Source organism: Bufo gargarizans, chromosome 5 (genome assembly GCF_014858855.1).
Source record: "Bufo gargarizans isolate SCDJY-AF-19 chromosome 5, ASM1485885v1, whole genome shotgun sequence".
NCBI classification, from domain to species: Eukaryota; Metazoa; Chordata; class Amphibia; order Anura; family Bufonidae; genus Bufo; species Bufo gargarizans.
In genome coordinates, this window is record NC_058084.1 from 470,147,579 (window position 1) to 470,165,909 (window position 18,331).

General features: G+C 46.4%; 1 protein-coding gene across 1 annotated transcript in view; it reads right to left on the reverse strand.

Moving 5' to 3' along the window:
• Window positions 1-17,770, reverse strand: part of LOC122938910 (protein HEG-like) — a 47,057-nt gene extending 29,287 nt beyond the window's left edge. Inside the window, exons 1-4 of the mRNA XM_044294780.1 lie at window positions 17,516-17,770; window positions 13,141-14,484; window positions 7,618-7,716; window positions 2,246-2,371 (exon numbers count right to left, since the gene is read on the reverse strand). Coding sequence (XP_044150715.1) covers window positions 2,246-2,371; window positions 7,618-7,716; window positions 13,141-14,484; window positions 17,516-17,612 — 1,666 coding nt within the window. The 5' untranslated portion in view covers window positions 17,613-17,770. The remainder of the gene's footprint in view (window positions 1-2,245; window positions 2,372-7,617; window positions 7,717-13,140; window positions 14,485-17,515) is intronic.
• Between the last annotated feature and the right edge of the window lie 561 nt (window positions 17,771-18,331).

Below are 18,331 nucleotides of genomic sequence, written 5' to 3' on the forward strand. Positions count from 1 at the left end.
TTGTCATTTATACTGATCAGAGTGCAAATCATTGTGTTTTTAAATTTTGGTAATGAGGAATATAGAGTTTGGTCTCAGATACACAGCTCAAATGTCTTTAGGTTTTGTAGATGCAGTCTACCTCTGATGAATGTGGACAGGCCCGCTTTTGCCATGAGGCGAAATGAGAATCTAGCCTCAGGCGGCAACTTGGGCCGATGCCCCCCTTGCCAGTAGAGCTGTACTTTTCCCTTTATAAGAAGCACTGCATCTTATAAAGTGAATACTAGTGAGCGCTTCCATTATGGAAGCTCTCTCTAGTATGCAGGAGGCAGGGGAGAAAAGTGCTATGAGTGCTGTACTTACCCCTTCTCCTGCTCGCTCTTCTCAGGTCCCGCGCTGCTATGTTCTGGCTGCCTGCAGCGTCAGACCGCACAGAGCGCACTGTGACCTGACGCTGCAGGAGGTCAGGTGACTGTACAGCGCGGGCCCTGAGAAGAGATAAGAGCCTGGGACACTGCCGGACCAGGAGAGGAGCGGCAGAGCAGGAGAGGTAAGTTACTTTATTTATTTTATAGTCTGATATGGGGGATCTGAGGTTTAATGGGGGTCTGAGGTCTGATTGGGGGTCTGCATGTCTAATGGAGGCCTGGATGTCCAATATGTCGGTCTGGAGATCTAATGGGGTCTGATATGGGGGTCTGGAGGTCTAATGGGGGTCTGATATAAGGGTCTGGAGATCTAATGGGGGTCTGATATGGGGGTCTGGAGGTCTGGTCTGATATGGGGGTCTGTAAGTCTAATGGGGGTCTGTAAGTCTAATGGGGGCCTGGCGGTCTAATGGGGGTATGCTATGCAGTCTGGAGGTCTAATGGGGATCTGGTTTAATATGGGGGTCTAGAAGTCTAATGGCGGGTCTGAAGGTCTGGTCTGAGGTTTTATATGGAGGTCTGGAGGTCTAATGGGGGTCTGATATAGTGGTCTGGAGGTCTAATGGGGGTCTGATATAGGGCTCTGGGGGTCTGGAGGTCTGATATGGGGGTCTGGAGGTCTGGTCTGAGGTCTGATATGGGGGTCTGGAGGTTTGGTCTGAGGTCTGATTGGAGGTCTGTAAGTCTAATGGCGGCCTGGCGGTCTAATGGGGGTCTGATATGGGGTCTGGAGGTCTAATGGGTTTTGAAGATCTAATGGGGGCCTGATATGGGGCTCTGGAGGTCGAATGGGGGTCTGAGATAGGGGTCTGGGGGTCTAATGGGGGTCTTAAATGGGGGTCTGGAGGTCTGATATGGGGGTCTGGAAGTCTAATGAGGCCTGATATGGGGGTCTGGAGGTCTGGTCTGAGGTCTGATATAGGGGTCTGAGAGGCCTGATGGGGTCTGGTCTAAGGTCTGATACATGGGGGGTTTGGTCTGTGATGGGGGTTTCTGACATGGAGGTCTATTGGGGGTCTGATCTGAGGTCTGACATAGAGGTCTAAAGAAGGTCTGGTCTGAGATGGGGGTCTCATCTGAGGTTTGATATGGGGTCTGATCTGAAAGATAAAGGGAGTATTTTTTGTACTGGTTCACTATCTGTGTGGTACCAGTATTTTTTAGGGGAACTGTTTCTGAGGTATAGTATTGGGGAGCACAGCGGGCACGGTATTGGGGGCTGCAGGATGGGGTGTTCAGAAAGTGAGGAGGATGATGGAAAAGAAGAAAACTAAGATATCCGTTTGTCAAAATCTGCAGAGAGAAGGGATGGCTGAAAGAAGTCACCATGGCGGTCTGGTCTGAAGAAGAAGATGAGGAAAGAGAATGTCTACATCAGAGAAGAGAAGTCACTGGATGTATGAGGTACATATGTGGCGCTGTATGACCCTGTATGTTCTGTAGCGCTGTATGGAATGTTTTCCAAGTATGTCTTTAAAGGGGTTGTCCACTTTTTTCCCCCCATATGATTACTGCCTTCTCTGCTCTGTTTACCGGCTCATCACTGCAAATGGTGCGGCGATCCGGTGAACAGAACAGAGAAAGCAGCTCTAATATGAGCGCTGCCCTCTCCTTAAACAGCTGATCCCCACCGGTCTGGAAGAGAATGGGTTAGGTTGAGAATTTGTCATTTGGGTGACCTTTTGTAATTTTTACCTCAGACAGCAGAAAGACTAGGTTCTCCCCTGTCCCTGACCACTAAGTACTTAGGAGGGGAAGGGGAGCGCCATTTCGTTTTTCGCCTCAGGCAGCAGAAAAGTTAGAATCTGCCCTGTATGTGCATATCTGGATCTTACCTGTGATACACCCCAAGTAATGATGGAAATAAGATCCCAGGTGACACTGACACACACGGAGACCCCCCGGCCCTGTGCACATGGTGAATGGGGGGCAGTCTTCATCCTGCACACAGTACACTGCACCTTTATTAATATTTGAGAGATATGTCAGTGAACAAGATACACAAGAAAGGCTGACATTTTAGGACATTTTACTGTCACCCATATAACTTGCACATATTATATACAGTTGCAAGAAAAAGTATGTGAACCCTTTGGAATGATATGGATTTCTGCACAAATTGGTCATAAAATGTGATCTGATCTTCATCTAAGTCACAACAATAGACAATCACAGTCTGCTTAAACTAATAACACACAAAGAGTTAAATGTCACCATGTTTTTATTGAACACACCATGTAAACATTCACAGTGCAGGTGGAAAAAGTATGTGAACCCCTAGACTAATGACATCTCCAGGAGCTAATTGGAGTGAGGTGTCAGCCAACTGGAGTCCAATCAATGATTAAAAGAGCTCTCAGAAGACCTACGATTAAGAATTGTTGACTTACATAAAGCTGGAAAGGGTTATAAAAGTATCTCCAAAAGCCTTGCTGTTCCTCAGTCCACGGTAAGACAAATTGTCTATAAATGGAGAAAGTTCAGCACTGCTGCTACTCTCCCTAGGAGTGGCCGTCCTGTAAAGATGACTGCAAGAGCACAGCGCAGACTGCTCAATGAGGTGAAGAAGAATCCTAGAGTGTCAGCTAAAGACTTACAGAAGTCTCTGGCATATGCTAACATCCCTGTTAGCAAATCTACGATACGTAAAACACTAAACAAGAATAGGATCTCATGGGAGGATACCACAGAGGAAGCCACTGCTGTCCAAAAATAAAAACATTGCTGCACGTTTACAGTTTGCACAAGAGCACCTGGATGTTCCCCAGCAGTACTGGCAAAATATTCTGTGGACAGATGAAACCAAAGTTGAGTTGTTTGGAAGAAACACACAACACTATGTGTGGAGAAAAAGAGGCACAGCACACCAACCTCAAAACCTCATCCCAACTGTGAAGTATGGTGGTGGGGGCATCATGGTTTGGGGCGGCTTTGCTGCGTCAGGGCCTGGACGAATTGCTATCATCGGAGGAAAAATGAATTCCCAAGTTTATCAAGACATTTTGCAGGAGAACTTAAGGCCATCTGTCCACCAGCTGAAGCTCAACAGAAGATGGGTGTTGCAACAGGACAACGACTCAACGCATAGAAGTAAATCAACAACAGAATGGCTTAAACAGAAGAAAATACGCCTTCTGGAGTGGCCCAGTCAGAGTCCTGACCTCAACCCGATTGAGATGCTGTGGCATGACCTCAAGAAAGCGATTCACACCAGACATCCCAAGAATATTGCTGAACTGAAACAGTTCTGTAAAGAGGAATGGCCAAGAATTACTCCTGAACATGGTGCACGTCTGATCTGCAACTACAGGAAAAGTTTGGTGGAAGTTATTGCGGCCAAAGGAGGTTCAACCAGTTATTAAATCCAAGGGTTCACATACTTTCTCCACCTGCACTGTGACTGGTTACATGGTGTGTTCAATAAAAACATGGTAACATTTAACTCTTTGTGTGTTATTAGTTTAAGCAGACTGTGATTGTCTATTGTTGTGACTTAGATGAAGATCAGATCACATCTTATGACCCATTTGTGCAGAAATCCATATCATTCCAAAGGGTTCACATACTTTTTCTTGCAACTGTACATTGTACAGAACTACAAATCCCAACATTCAATTTTCACAGCCCCAGGCAGCCTTTTGAAGTAGGGTGAGAGTTGTAGCTTTTTTATAGATTCCCGGGTCGAGTGCTCGGCACGGTTATTGCTGTGCCCTAAGGCTACAAACAATTGGGAACCAGGAAATGTTAAGGCCAGTGGCCTCGCCGGATCTTGCAATTTTGGTACGGTTTAATATAACTGCAACAAGTTGATCTGGCAATTTGGTTCCAATGACCGTGCTGTAAGGAAACCATTATCTGAAGCTTCCCTAAAGAAGAAATGCTGCTTCCTCTGGAGGGAAGGGTACAGCGATGGGAACGTACAACAGCCACAGAAGACATGTCCACACCATGACAAATGTGTAAATGGAGGGAAGAATATTCTGAGGATTCGTTGCAGTGAGCCCCTGCAGTTCTTTATTGATGAGCATTATGTCTTGGCTCTTACATTTAGCAAATCCAGTTGGGTTCTCCGTGAGGTCACCTCCCCTACATTCTCTGTGCTTAGGGTACTTTCACACTAGCGTTATTCTTTTTCGGCATAGAGTTCCGTCCTAGGGGCTCTATACCGGAAAATAACTGATCAGTTTTATCCCCATGCAGGGCCGTCTTTGCCGCAGGGCAAAAGGGGCAGCTGCCCCGGGCCCAGTTGCTCCTGGGGGCCCATGAGAGCTCAGTTTCCCGACTCCCATTCACTAGTGGGCATCGCAAGGTTAAAACATTCGGGGCCTGGGCCCCGGATGTTTTGTCCCAGGCCCCGAATGTCCTGCCTGCCTGCTAGATACAACTGTATTGCCGTACACAGAACGGCAATACAATTGAATCTAATACACTGTGAAGAGGCGAAGGACCTTTGGTGACATCACAGGTCATGTGATCAGCAAAACAGGCTGTGATAGGATGACCTGGATGATGTCACCATCATGTGACCAGTGCAGGATTCGACTGGAGTGAAGAGGAGTAGGAGCCTAATGCTGATGTCTGTATATCAGGACTGGAGAGGTAAGTGAAGGGAGCAATGCTGGGAGTTGTAGTTATTTAACTGGGATGTATGTTAAGGCTGAAGGGAGGGATGTTATTGACATGGGACTGTATGTGGAAAGTGGATGGGGGGGGGGGATGATGTTTATGTACATGGGACTTAATGTTTTGGCTACGTTCACACTTGCGTTTGGGGATCCGCTTGTGAGATCCATTTCAAGGCTCTCACAAGCAGCCCCAAATGCATCAGTTTAACCCCAATGCATTCTGAATGGATGCGGATCCATTCAGAATGCATTCGTTCTGCTCCGTACGGCCCTCCGTTCCATTTTGGAGGCGGACCCCAAAATGCTGCAAGCAGCGTTTTTGTGTCCGTATGGCCTTGCGGAGCCAAACGGATCCGTCCTGACTTACAATGTAAGTAAATGGGGACGGATCCCTTTGCATTGACACAAAATGGTGCAATTGTAAGCGGATCCGTCCCCCATTGACTTTCAATGTAAGTCAGGACGGATCCGTATTGGGACTTAGGCTACTTTCACACTAGCGTTCGGGGCTCCGTTTGTGAGTTCGGTTTGAAGGCTCTCACAAGCGGCCCCGAACGGATCCGTCCAGCCCTAATGCATTCTGAGTGGACGCGGATCCGCTCAGAATGCATCAGTCTTGCACCGTTCAGCCTCCGCTTCGCTCAGCAGGCGGACACCTGAATGATGCTTGCAGCGTTCGGGTGTCCGCCTGGCCGTGCGGAGGCATGCGGATCCGTCCAGACTTACAATGCAAGTCAATGGGGACGGATCCGTTTGAAGTTGACACAATATGGCTCAATTTTCAAACGGATCCGTCCCCCATTGACTTTCAATGTATTCAATGTAAAGTCTGGACGGATCCGTCTGAGCAACTTTCACACTTTGAATTTTTTCTAAACTATAATGCAGACGGATCCGTTCTGAACGGATCCCATCGTCTGCATTATAGGAGCGGATCCATCTGTGCAGACACCAGACGGATCCGCTCTGAACACAAGTGTGAAAGTAGCCTTAGAAATTCAAATCTAATACAAACGGATCGGTCCTGAACGGATGCATTCGTTTGTATTATATCGGTGCGGATGCGTCCTGTACAAGTACAGGACAGATCCGCACGAACGCAAGTGTGAAAGTAGCCTTAGGGGGTGATGTTTGCATGGGATTGTGCGTTGGAGGCGGCTGGGGAGGAGGTGATGTTATTTACATGGGACTGTATGGTGGAGAGTGGAGTATAACTGCAGGGGGCACTGCAGATCCAGGGGACATTATTGGCGGTCTTATTACTACTGGGGGCTCTATAGGAGGGACTTATAGATCCGCCTTATTTCTACTAACTGCACTATGGGGGCCTTATTACTACTGAGGGGTCTGTAGGGAGCTTTATTACCACTGGGGGAACAATAGGGGGCCTTGTTTCTACTAGGGACTCTGTGAGGGTATTAATAATATGGGAAGGCTCTTCTAATAATGGGGGCATTGTTGAGGAGCATTATCACGGTTGGGGCAGTGTTACTAATGAGGGCATTCTAGAAGGGAATTACTATTGGTGGGACTATGAGGAGCACTATTACTATGGGGGCAGTAATGTTTCTTCAGGATAGTATTTGGGGGTATTGGGGGGGGGGGGGCGTAACTAAAGGCTCATGGGCTCCGGTGCAAGAGTTCAGCTTGGACCCCCCTTCTCTCAGTGCTTTGTGTGTCTTCTTATGCGGCACAAGTGTCCTTGGGCCCCTTCATGCTCCTGGGCCCAGTAGCGACTGCTACCTCTGCACCCCCTATAGCTACACTCCTGGGGGGGGGGGGGGGGCACAGCAAGCAGCAGGATAAGACTGTGGGGACTCTAGTTGGGGGATAATGATAGAATGTGAGGAAGCTAAGATGTCTGTGTGTCACACTCTGCAGAGACGAGGCGGCTGAGAGAAGTTGTCCAGACCGAGTGGAGAAGATGATAAAAGAGAAGATGATGACAGAGAGGAGACATCACCTGGAGGCCCTGGACGTGACAGGTAAGTGCTGCTGTATAGCAAGTACAGCAAAGTGCGGGCGGGTGGGGAGGGCGGGATCCAGGGGGCCCAAGTAAATTCTTGCCCAGGGTCCAACCAATATTAAAGACGGCCCTGTCCCCATGCATTCTGAATGGAGAGCAATCCGTTCAGGATGCATCGGGACGTCTTCAGTTCAGTCTTTTTGAGTGATCAGGACAAAGATAAAACCGCTGCATGCTACGGTTTTATCTCCGGCCCAACTGAACACTTGCCTGAATGCCATAGGAATGTATTAGTGCCGTATCCGGCATTCAAAAAAAATTTGAAAAAAATAAATGCCGGATCCGTTCTTCTAGATGACACCGGAAAGACGGATGCGGCATTTCAATGCATTTGTAAGACGGATCAGGATCCTGATCAGTCTTACAAATGCCATCAGTTTGCATACGTTTTGACGGATCCGGCAGGCAGTTCCGGCGACGGAACTGCTTGCCGGATCACTCTGCCGCAAGTGTGAAAGTAGCCTTACTAAATGGGGCTATAAGTACAAATTATCCCTTTAATAAACCTACATTAAAAATTATCTGTCAATAATATTACTAGGAACAGGTGTCATACTGATGTACGGAGCTCCTCCGGTCTGTAGAGTCGTGTGGGGGGCCTCAGGTGCGGGTTCCTCACTAGTTGTGTAGACCACATCTGGTGGTTTAGTAACGCCTGTATGAAAAACATGTAAAATAAATAAAAAAAATCTGAAACATACATGATATTCACAACCTCTTTAGACTGTCAGTAATAATCTAGTACATCTAATATATAAAGCTGAGTGTGTGTGTGAATGTCCGCTAAAGGAATCCGCACCGTCGCATTTACAATCACGAAATTTGGCACACAGGTACATCAGGTGTCCGGGAAGGTTTTAGACCAGGTCTCAGCTCTCTAGCACGTACTGTTCCTGAGATAGTCCCAAAAAAAATGCAAATATGGCACATCACATGACCTACATTAGCCAATAGAAGCCTGTCAGTCTTTCTCTTCATATCCCAACTGCCATACACACGGTCACATGACCCTTATCAGCAATAGAAGCTCGCAGGCCCTTAGTCTCCACATACACACAGCTTTACTCCAGGTTTCCATAACAACCCAGCCATTTTTCTTCACTGCTGTAGGTCAGCTTTAAAGGGGCAGGGCGCTGTCGATGAGAGTTAAGGGAGCGGAGTGCTGTGGAGGTAACAGTAAAGGGGGCAGGCTGCTGTGGAGGTCACAGTTAAGGGGACGATCCGCTATGGAGGTCAGTGTTAAGAGGCAGATTGCTGCAGAGGCCACTGTTAAGGGTTCGGGTGGTGTAAAAATCACTGTAAAGGAGATGGGGTACTGTGGAGGTCATTAATAAAGAGGCAGCCGCTGTGGAGGTCACTGTTAAGGGGGGGGGGGGGGGGGAAAGGTGGAGGTCACAGTTAAGGGGACAGTCCGCTATGGAGGTCAGTGTTAAGGGGCAGGGTGCTGTGGAGGTCACTGTTAAGGGGGCGGCGTGTTGTGGAGGTTACATTTTAAGGGAACAGAGTTCTGTGGAGGTCACTGTTAAGGGGGCGGATTATTGTGGAAATTACTGTTAACGAGACGGTGTACTGTGGGGGTCACAAATAAAGGGTCGGCCGCTGTGGAGGTCACTGTTAAAGGGGCGGGCGCTGTGTAGGTTACTGTTAAGAAGGTGGGGGACTGTGGTGGTCCCTATTAAAGGGGCAGCTGCTGTGAAGGTCAAAGTTAAGGGGGCGGCTGCTGTGGAGGCCACTGTTAAAGGGGGAGCAGGGTACTGTGAAGTCACTGTTAAGGCAGCGGGGTACTGTGAGGTCACTGTTAAGGGAGCGGGGTACTGTGAGGTCACTGTTAAGGCAGCGGGGTACTGTGAGGTCACTGTTAAGGCAGCGGGGTACTGTGAGGTCACTGTTAAGACAGCCGGGTACTGTGAGGTCACTGTTAAGGGAGCGGGGTACTGTGAGGTCACTGTTAAGGCAGCGGGGTACTGTGAGGTCACTGTTAAGACAGCGGGTACTGTGAGGTCACTGTTAAGGCAGCGGGGTACTGTGAGGTCACTGTTAAGGCAGCGGGGTACTGTGAGGTCACTGTTAAGGCAGCGGGGTACTGTGAGGTCACTGTTAAGGCAGCGGGGTACTGTGAGGTCACTGTTAAGGCAGCGGGGTACTGTGAGGTCACTGTTAAGGCAGCGGGGTACTGTGAGGTCACTGTTAAGACAGCCGGGTACTGTGAGGTCACTGTTAAGGGAGCGGGGTACTGTGAGGTCACTGTTAAGGCAGCGGGGTACTGTGAGGTCACTGTTAGGGCAGCGGGGTACTGTGAGGTCACTGTTAAGGCAGCGGGGTACTGTGAGGTCACTGTTAAGGCAGCGGGGTACTGTGAGGTCACTGTTAAGGCAGCGGGGTACTGTGAGGTCACTGTTAGGGGAGCGGGGTACTGTGAGGTCACTGTTAAGGCAGCGGGGTACTGTGAGGTCACTGTTAAGGGAGCGGGGTACTGTGAGGTCAATGTTAAGGCAGCGGGGTACTGTGAGGTCACTGTTAAGGCAGCGGGGTACTGTGAGGTCACTGTTAAGGCAGCGGGGTACTGTGAGGTCACTGTTAAGAGAGCGGGGTACTGTGGCAGTCACTGTTAAAGGGGCAGTCGCTGTGGAGGTCTCTGTTAACGGGGCCGGGAATGGTGGAGGTCACAGTTAAGGGGACTGTAACCTATGGTCAGTGTTAAGGGGCGGGTGCTGTAGAGGTCACTGTTAAGGGGGCGGGCTGCTGTGGAGCTCACTGCTAAGGGGATGGGGTGCTGTGGAGCTCACTGCTAAGGGGATGGGGTGCTGTGGAATTCACTGTTAAAGGGGCAGGCTGCTGTGAAGGTCAAAGTTAAGGGGGTGGGCTGCTGTGGAGGTCCCATTTTAAGAACGCGGGGCACTGTGGAGGGGGGTCAATGTTATGGGGTGGGGGGCTGTGGAGGTCACTGTTAAGGGGACTGTAACCTATGGTCAGTGTTAAGGGGCAGGTGCTGTAGAGGTCACTGTTAAGGGGGCGGGCCCCTGTGGAGCTCACTGTCAAGGGGGTGGAGTGCTGTGGAACTCACTGTTAAAGGGGCAGGCTGCTGTGAAGGTCAAAGTTAAGGGGGTGGGCTGCTGTGGAGGTCCCATTTTAAGAAGGCGGGGCACTGTGGGGGGGTCAATGTTATGGGGTGGGGGCTGTGGAGGTCACTGTTATAGTGGATACTGTCGATATTTTTTAACAACACAGACAAACATTAAATGAAATATACCCGAGCGAAGCCGAGTCCTTCTGCTAGTAAAATATGTAAAATCACTATCTAGTACACATTCTTTATAATGTCAGTAACAATCTAGTACATAGTATATAAAATCAGTAACAATCGAGTACATAGTATATAATATTAGTAATAACCTAGTACACATTCTCTGTAATGTCAGTAACAATCTAGTATATATTATATATATAATCAGTAATAATCTGGTACACACTCTGAATAATATCATTAATAATCTAGAACACGGGCTGTATCCTCATATCACTATAACTCTTGTACATATCATATCTGCACTGACCTGGAACCCAGTGCATAACACATTATTATTCATTTTGGAGCAGCACACTATTTTATATTAGTATTGACCTATATCATATCTCATGAACCTAGTTCTGCCGAGCTGTTATATAATAAAGTAGATTACATTCTCTAAAATCTATACTTTATCTGGAAAACAATTATAACCATTTGTTGAAAAGATACGATTGTAAATACCCTCTGTGGTTCATCTACAGGTCCTTCTAAAAAGAATAGCATATTGTGATAAAGTTCATTATTTTCTGTAATGTACTGATAAACATTAGACTTTCATATATTTTAGATTCATTACACACAACTGAAGTAGTTCAAGCCTTTTATTGTTGTAATATTGATGATTTTGGCCACAGCTCATGAAAACCCAAAATTCCTATCTAAAAAAATTAGCATATTTCATCCGACCAATTAAAGAAAAGTGTTTTTAATACAAAAAAAGTCAACCTTCAAATAATTATGTTCAGTTCTGCCCTCAATACTTGGTCGGGAATCCTTTTGCAGAAATGACTGCTTCAATGCGGTGTGGCATGGAGGCAATCAGCCTGTGGCACTGCTGAGGTGTTATGGAGGCCCAGGAGGCTTCAATGCGGCGTGGCATGGAGGCAATCAGCCTGTGGCACTGCTGAGGTGTTATGGAGGCCCAGGAGGCTTCAATGCGGCGTGGCATGGAGGCAATCAGCCTGTGGCACTGCTGAGGTGTTATGGAGGCCCAGGAGGCTTCAATGCGGCGTGGCATGGAGGCAATCAGCCTGTGGCACTGCTGAGGTGTTATGGAGGCCCAGGAGGCTTCAATGCGGCGTGGCATGGAGGCAATCAGCCTGTGGCACTGCTGAGGTGTTATGGAGGCCCAGGAGGCTTCAATGCGGCGTGGCATGGAGGCAATCAGCCTGTGGCACTGCTGAGGTGTTATGGAGGCCCAGGAGGCTTCAATGCGGCGTGGCATGGAGGCAATCAGCCTGTGGCACTGCTGAGGTGTTATGGAGGCCCAGGAGGCTTCAATGCGGCGTGGCATGGAGGCATCAGCCTGTGGCACTGCTGAGGTGTTATGGAGGCCCAGGAGGCTTCAATGCGGCGTGGCATGGAGGCCATCAGCCTGTGGCACTGCTGAGGTGTTATGGAGGCCCAGGATGCTTCGATAGCGGCCTTAAGCTCATCCAGAGTGTTGGGTCTTGTGTCTCTCAACTTTCTCTCCCCAATATCCCACAGATTCTCTATGGAGTTCAGGTCAGGAGAGTTGGCAGGCCAATTGAGCCCAGTAATACCATGGTCAGTAAACCATTTACCAGTGGTGTTGGCGCTGTGAGCAGGTGCCAGGTCGTGCTGAAACATGACATCTTCATCTCCATAAAGCTTTTCAGCAGATGGAAGCATGAAGTGCTCCAAAATCTCCTGATAGCGGCTGCATTGACCCTGCCCTTGATAAAACACAGTGGACCAACACCAGCAGCTGACATGGCCCCCAGACCATCACTGACTGTGGGTACTTGACACTGGACTTCAGGCATTTTGGCATTTCCCTCTCCCCAGTCTTCCTCCAGACTCTGGCACCTTGATTTCTGAATGACATGCAACAGTCCAGTGCTGCTTCTCTGTAGCCCAGGTCGGGCGCTTCTGCCGCTGTTTCTGGGGAATGCGGCACCTGTAGCCCATTTCCTGCACACGCCTGTACACGGGGGCTCTGGATGTTTCTACTCCAGACTCAGTCCACTGCTTCCGCAGGTCCCCCAAGGTCTGGAATCGATCCTTCTCCACAATCTTCCTCAGGGTCCGGTCACCTCTTCTCGTTGTGCAGCGTTTTCTGCCACACTTTTTCCTTCCCACAGACTTCCCACTGAGGTGCCTTGATACAGCACTCTGGGAACAGCCTATTCCTTCAGACATGTCTTTCTGTGTCTCACCCTCTTGCTTGAGGGTGTCAATGATGGCCTTCTGGACAGCAGTCAGGTCGGCAGTCTTACCCATGATTGCGGTTTGGAGTAATGAACCAGGCTGGGAGTTTTTAAAAGCCTCAGGAATCTTTTGCAGGTGTTTAGAGTTAATTAGTTGATTCAGATGATTAGGTTAATAGCTCGTTTAGAGAACCTTTTCATGATATGCTAATTTTTTTAGATAGGAATTTTGGGTTTTCATGAGCTGTGGCCAAAATCATCAATATTAAAACAATAAAAGGCTTGAACTACTTCAGTTGTGTGTAATGAATCTAAAATATATGAAAGTCTAATGTTTATCAGTACATTACAGAAAATAATGAACTTTATCACAATATGCTAATTTTTTTTAGAAGGACCTGTATACTGCTACACTGGCATAAGGCATTCTAACTTCAGTAGTGACTTGTGGGTCCCGCGGTCTCCTCAGTGTTGTAGTAACATTACCCACATGGGACAATTTTTTTGGTGATATATTATTATAATGATAATATACAGTATATATCACCTACAATGTTTTGGTTAATATTTATTGCAGATCTACCAATGATCCCCTCCCCACCTCATGTAGAACATATACCTGAAGTATAGGATGTTGTGTTAGGGGTTGCAGTGGACTCCTCGCTGATGTAGGCCGGATCTGTGCCTATAGAAACATTATTCTGGAATGTCTCCAAAGAAGTGTTGCGGGTTCCGACCGTCTCCTCTGTCATGTAGGCCAGATGTGATCCTGAAGTAGCATTACCTGAGTATGAGTCTAGAGTACTGTTGGGGGTTCCAGATGTGTTCTCACTAATGTAACCTGTGGTAACATTATATAGGTATGTTTCTGCAGTAGTGTTGAGGGTCCCGGCAGTGTCCTCCCTGATATAAGTCAAGTCTGATCCAGAAGTAGGGGTTCTAGATGTGTCATCACTAATGTAGCTCAGGTTTGGTCCTGAAGTAACATTATTTAAGTATGAGTCTTGAGTAGTGTAAGGGGGTCCAAATGTTTCATCGTTTATGAAAGTCGAGTGTGATCCTAAAGTAACATTACTTAAGTATGAGTCTACAGGAGTGTTGTGCATTCCGGATGTCTCCTTACTGAGCAAGGTTGGTCCTGTAGTAGCATTATTTAGGTATGTCTCTACAGTAGTGTTGGAGATTCCAGATGTCTCCTCACTGAGGAAGGTCAAGTGTGGTCCTGTAGTACTTGAGTAGGAGGCTAAAGTACTGTTGGCTGTTCCAGATGTCTCTTCACTGATCAGAGGTGTTCCTGTAGTAGCGTTATTTAGGTATGGCTTTACAGTAATGTTGGAGGTTCCAGATGTCTCCTCACTGATTAAAGTCAAGGGTGGTCCTGAAGTACTTGAGTATGACTCTAGAGTAGTGTTGGGTATTCCAGATGTCTCTTCTCTGATCATGGTTGGACCTGTATTAACATTATTTGTGTATATTGTAGTGTTGGGTGTTCTAGATGTATCCTCAAAAATATAGAGGTCTGGTCCTGTAGCAGCATTACTTGAGAATGTCTCTAGAGCAGTACTGAGAGATTCTTCACTGGTGATATAGTGAAGATCTGGTTCTGTAGTAACATTGCTCCTGTATGTCTCTAGAGTGCTATTGGGTGTCCCAGATGTTTCTTTGCTATTGGTGTAGACCTGGTCTGGTTCTGTAGTAACATTGCTCCTGTATGTCTCTAGAGTGCTATTGGGTGTCCCAGATGTTTCTTTGCTATTGGTGTAGACCTGGTCTGGTTCTGTAGTAACATTGCTCCTGTATGTCTCTAGAGTGCTATTGGGGGTCCCAGATGTTTCTTCACTGGTGATATAGACCTGGTCTGGTCTTGTGGTATTATGACTTGGGTACATCTGTACTGTAGGGCTGGGGGTTCCAGTTGTTTTGTCACCATCTGGCCATGCAGTAATGTTACCAAAGTATGTCTCTGTAATGGAAACACATAAATTATGGGGCAGTATAATATGTAACAAATAATTGTTCTTCTAACCTTTCTGTAACATCAATTCCAGGACATCACTGTCTACAATATCGGTCTATGTGACCTAAACTACAGAAACCAAGTAGAGATGGACGTGATGTTCACCAAGTTTCTCATCTTCAGAGACCTTCTGGAGGTCAGCTGTATATTACCACTGCCACACTATGAAGACAGAAAGGGAGGACCCTGAGACAATACCTGTTACGCTCAGAGAGTAGCTCTGTGCCATCACTGCTTCCAACCAGCACAAGCTATGACACTTTCAGTAGTGCCGTCTCAGGCATGGGGCCTTTCATTTCAGTTCATCATATCCCAGCATTCAAGTAAGGATTAAAAGCAATGAACAAAGAATTCTGGTTGTCAATACAGCTACTTGAGCCGACAGGACATTTGGAATTTACATAAACCCATACAAAGTTGTATTGATACTTCACAGCAGCATTCATTATTCTGCTAAACACACATTGCTTATAGTATCCTGTAGTAACCCTGATGCAGTTTGTATTATACTGTACTGTAACATATGTACACAGTGACTCCACCAGCAGAATAGTGAGTGCAGCTCTGGAGTATAATACAGGATGTAACTCAGGATCAGTACAGGATAAGTAATGTATGTACACAGTGACTGCACCAGCAGAATAGTGAGTGCAGCTCTGGAGTATAATACAAGATGTAACTCAGGATCAGTACAGGATAAGTAATGTATGTACACAGTGATTCCACCAGTAGAATAGTGAGTGCAGCTCTGGAGTATAATACAAGATGTAACTCAGGATCAGTACAGGATAAGTAATGTATGTACACAGTGACTCCACCAGCAGAATAGTGAGTGCAGCTCTGGAGTATAATACAAGATGTAACTCAGGATCAGTACAGGATAAGTAATGTATGTACACAGTGACTCCACCAGCAGAATAGTGAGTGCAGCTCTGGAGTATAATACAGGATGTAACTCAGGATCAGTACAGGATAATTAATGTAATGTATGTACACAGTGACTCCACCAGCAGAATAGTGAGTGCAGCTCTGGAGTATAATACAGGATGTAACTCAGGATCAGTACAGGAAAAGTAGAGCATGTACACAGTGACTGCACCAGCAGAATAGTGAGTGCAGCTCCGGAGTATAATACAGGATGTAACTCAGGATCAGTATAGGATAAGTAATGTATGTACACAGTGACTGCACCAGCAGAATAGTGAGTGCAGCTCTGGAGTATAATACAGGATGTAACTCAGGATCAGTACAGGATAAGTAATGTATGTACACAGTGACTGCACCAGCAGAATAGTGAGTGCAGCTCTGGAGTATAATACAGGATGTAACTCAGGATCAGTACAGGATAAGTAATGTATGTACACAGTGACTGCACCAGCAGAATAGTGAGTGCAGCTCTGGAGTATAATACAGGATGTAACTCAGGATCAGTACAGGATAAGTAATGTAATGTATGTACACAGTGACTCCACCAGCAGAATAGTGAGTGCAGCTCTGGAGTATAATACAGGATGTAACTCAGGATCAGTACAGGATAAGTAATGTATGTACACAGTGACTGCACCAGCAGAATAGTGAGTGCCGCTCTGGAGTATAATACAGGATGTAACTCAGTATCAGTACAGGATAAGTAATGTATGTACACAGTGACTGCACCAGCAGAATAGTGAGTGCAGCTCTGGAGTATAATACAGGATGTAACTCAGGATCAGTACAGGATAAGTAATGTAATGTATGTACACAGTGACTCCACCAGCAGAATAGTGAGTGCAGCTCTGGAGTATAATACAGGATGTAACTCAGGATCAGTACAGGATAAGTAATGTATGTACACAGTGACTGCACCAGCAGAATAGTGAGTGCAGCTCTGGAGTATAATACAGGATGTAACTCAGGATCAGTACAGGATAAGTAATGTATGTACACAGTGACTGCACCAGCAGAATAGTGAGTGCAGCTCTGGAGTATAATACAGGATGTAACTCAGGATCAGTACAGGATAAGTAATGTATGTACACAGTGACTGCACCAGCAGAATAGTGAGTGCAGCTCTGGAGTATAATACAGGATGTAACTCAGGATCAGTACAGGATAAGTAATGTAATGTATGTACACAGTGACTCCACCAGCAGAATAGTGAGTGCAGCTCTGGAGTATAATACAGGATGTAACTCAGGATCAGTACAGGATAAGTAATGTATGTACACAGTGACTGCACCAGCAGAATAGTGAGTGCAGCTCTGGAGTATAATACAGGATGTAACTCAGGATCAGTACAGGATAAGTAATGTATGTACACAGTGACTGCACCAGCAGAATAGTGAGTGCAGCTCTGGAGTATAATACAGGATGTAACTCAGGATCAGTACTGGATAAGTAATGTATGTACACAGTGACTCCACCAGCAGAATAGTGAGTGCAGCTCTGGAGTATAATACAGGATGTAACTCAGGATCAGTACAGGATAAGTAATGTATGTACACAGTGACTGCACCAGCAGAATAGTGAGTGCAGCTCTGGAGTATAATACAGGATGTAACTCAGGATCAGTACAGGATAAGTAATGTATGTACACAGTGACTGCACCAGCAGAATAGTGAGTGCAGCTCTGGAGTATAATACAGGATGTAACCCAGGATTAGTACAGGATAAGTAATGTATTTACACAGTGACTGCACCAGCAGAATAGTGAGTGCAGCTCTGGAGTATAATACAGGATGTAACCCAGGATCAGTCCCAGATCTAATATCAAGATAACATTGTGTCCACAGAATGAAATGCACAAGACAAGGAGGAATTATTTGACATTAGATGAATCAATATGTTGAGTTGTTATATTAAAACACTTTGACTTCTCACCTATTTGAGATCCTATCGTTTCATAAACAATTCGTCATTGCCAAATAATAAATTCTGCTCTGCTACATCTAAATTAAGATTTTGTTTTCAGAATTCACAACGAAAGCTCAGGACTTACCATTGGTCGGGGACAGCTCTTGCGCAGTTACCCACACATGCTGAAGGATAACTAGGCACAAAACATGGAGCCACCACCTGGAGGACATGGAGGTCATGGTCAGATCTATCCTCCTCTGTTGTGATACAACCAGAAGACCTCTCAAGATTCCATTATCTGGCTCTACCAGAAGTGAATGGTCACCAATGAGAAGTAGAAGCCCCCGTCTTAAACTGGCCTGTTCACCTGTGGGATCACCCACTGCCCCCTCGTTCCAGTTTTCGTCTCTGATGGATTGTTTGACCAATGAGAACAGAGTCCATGTCTCTTTATTTGCAGGGAGGAGTCAGCAGTGCATTCCCCTTGGAGAGCTCACACCAATATTGATCCAAAAAAGCCTCACAGGCTTTGGAGAATTTGGAGATGTCACTGGAATGACCGGAATCTATGGATTTTAGGAAAAGTTACACAAGAGGAACCCAAAGTGGAAGCCAGAAATCTCCAAACTTTATCATCCAACATAATGACACAGTATATGCCTGTGTCACGGTGACATATATGTGACCTTTCATTCAGGTATTTTATGTTCAGGTTTGCACCTTGGAGGATGATGACATGGATGCATTTTCTGTTTTTTTGGTCTTTTTTAGTTCGTCAAAATATTATTTTTCGGGGCTTTATTTTGTCATTTTTATTTTAATATTAGTATTTAATGGGGTTCTGCAGTTTGTTTAAACTGATGATCTATCCTCTGGATATTTTTGCGGAACGCAACAAACGGAACGTAAACAGAAAAAAAAAACTTTCGTGTGCAAGAACCCTAAGGCCCCTTTCACA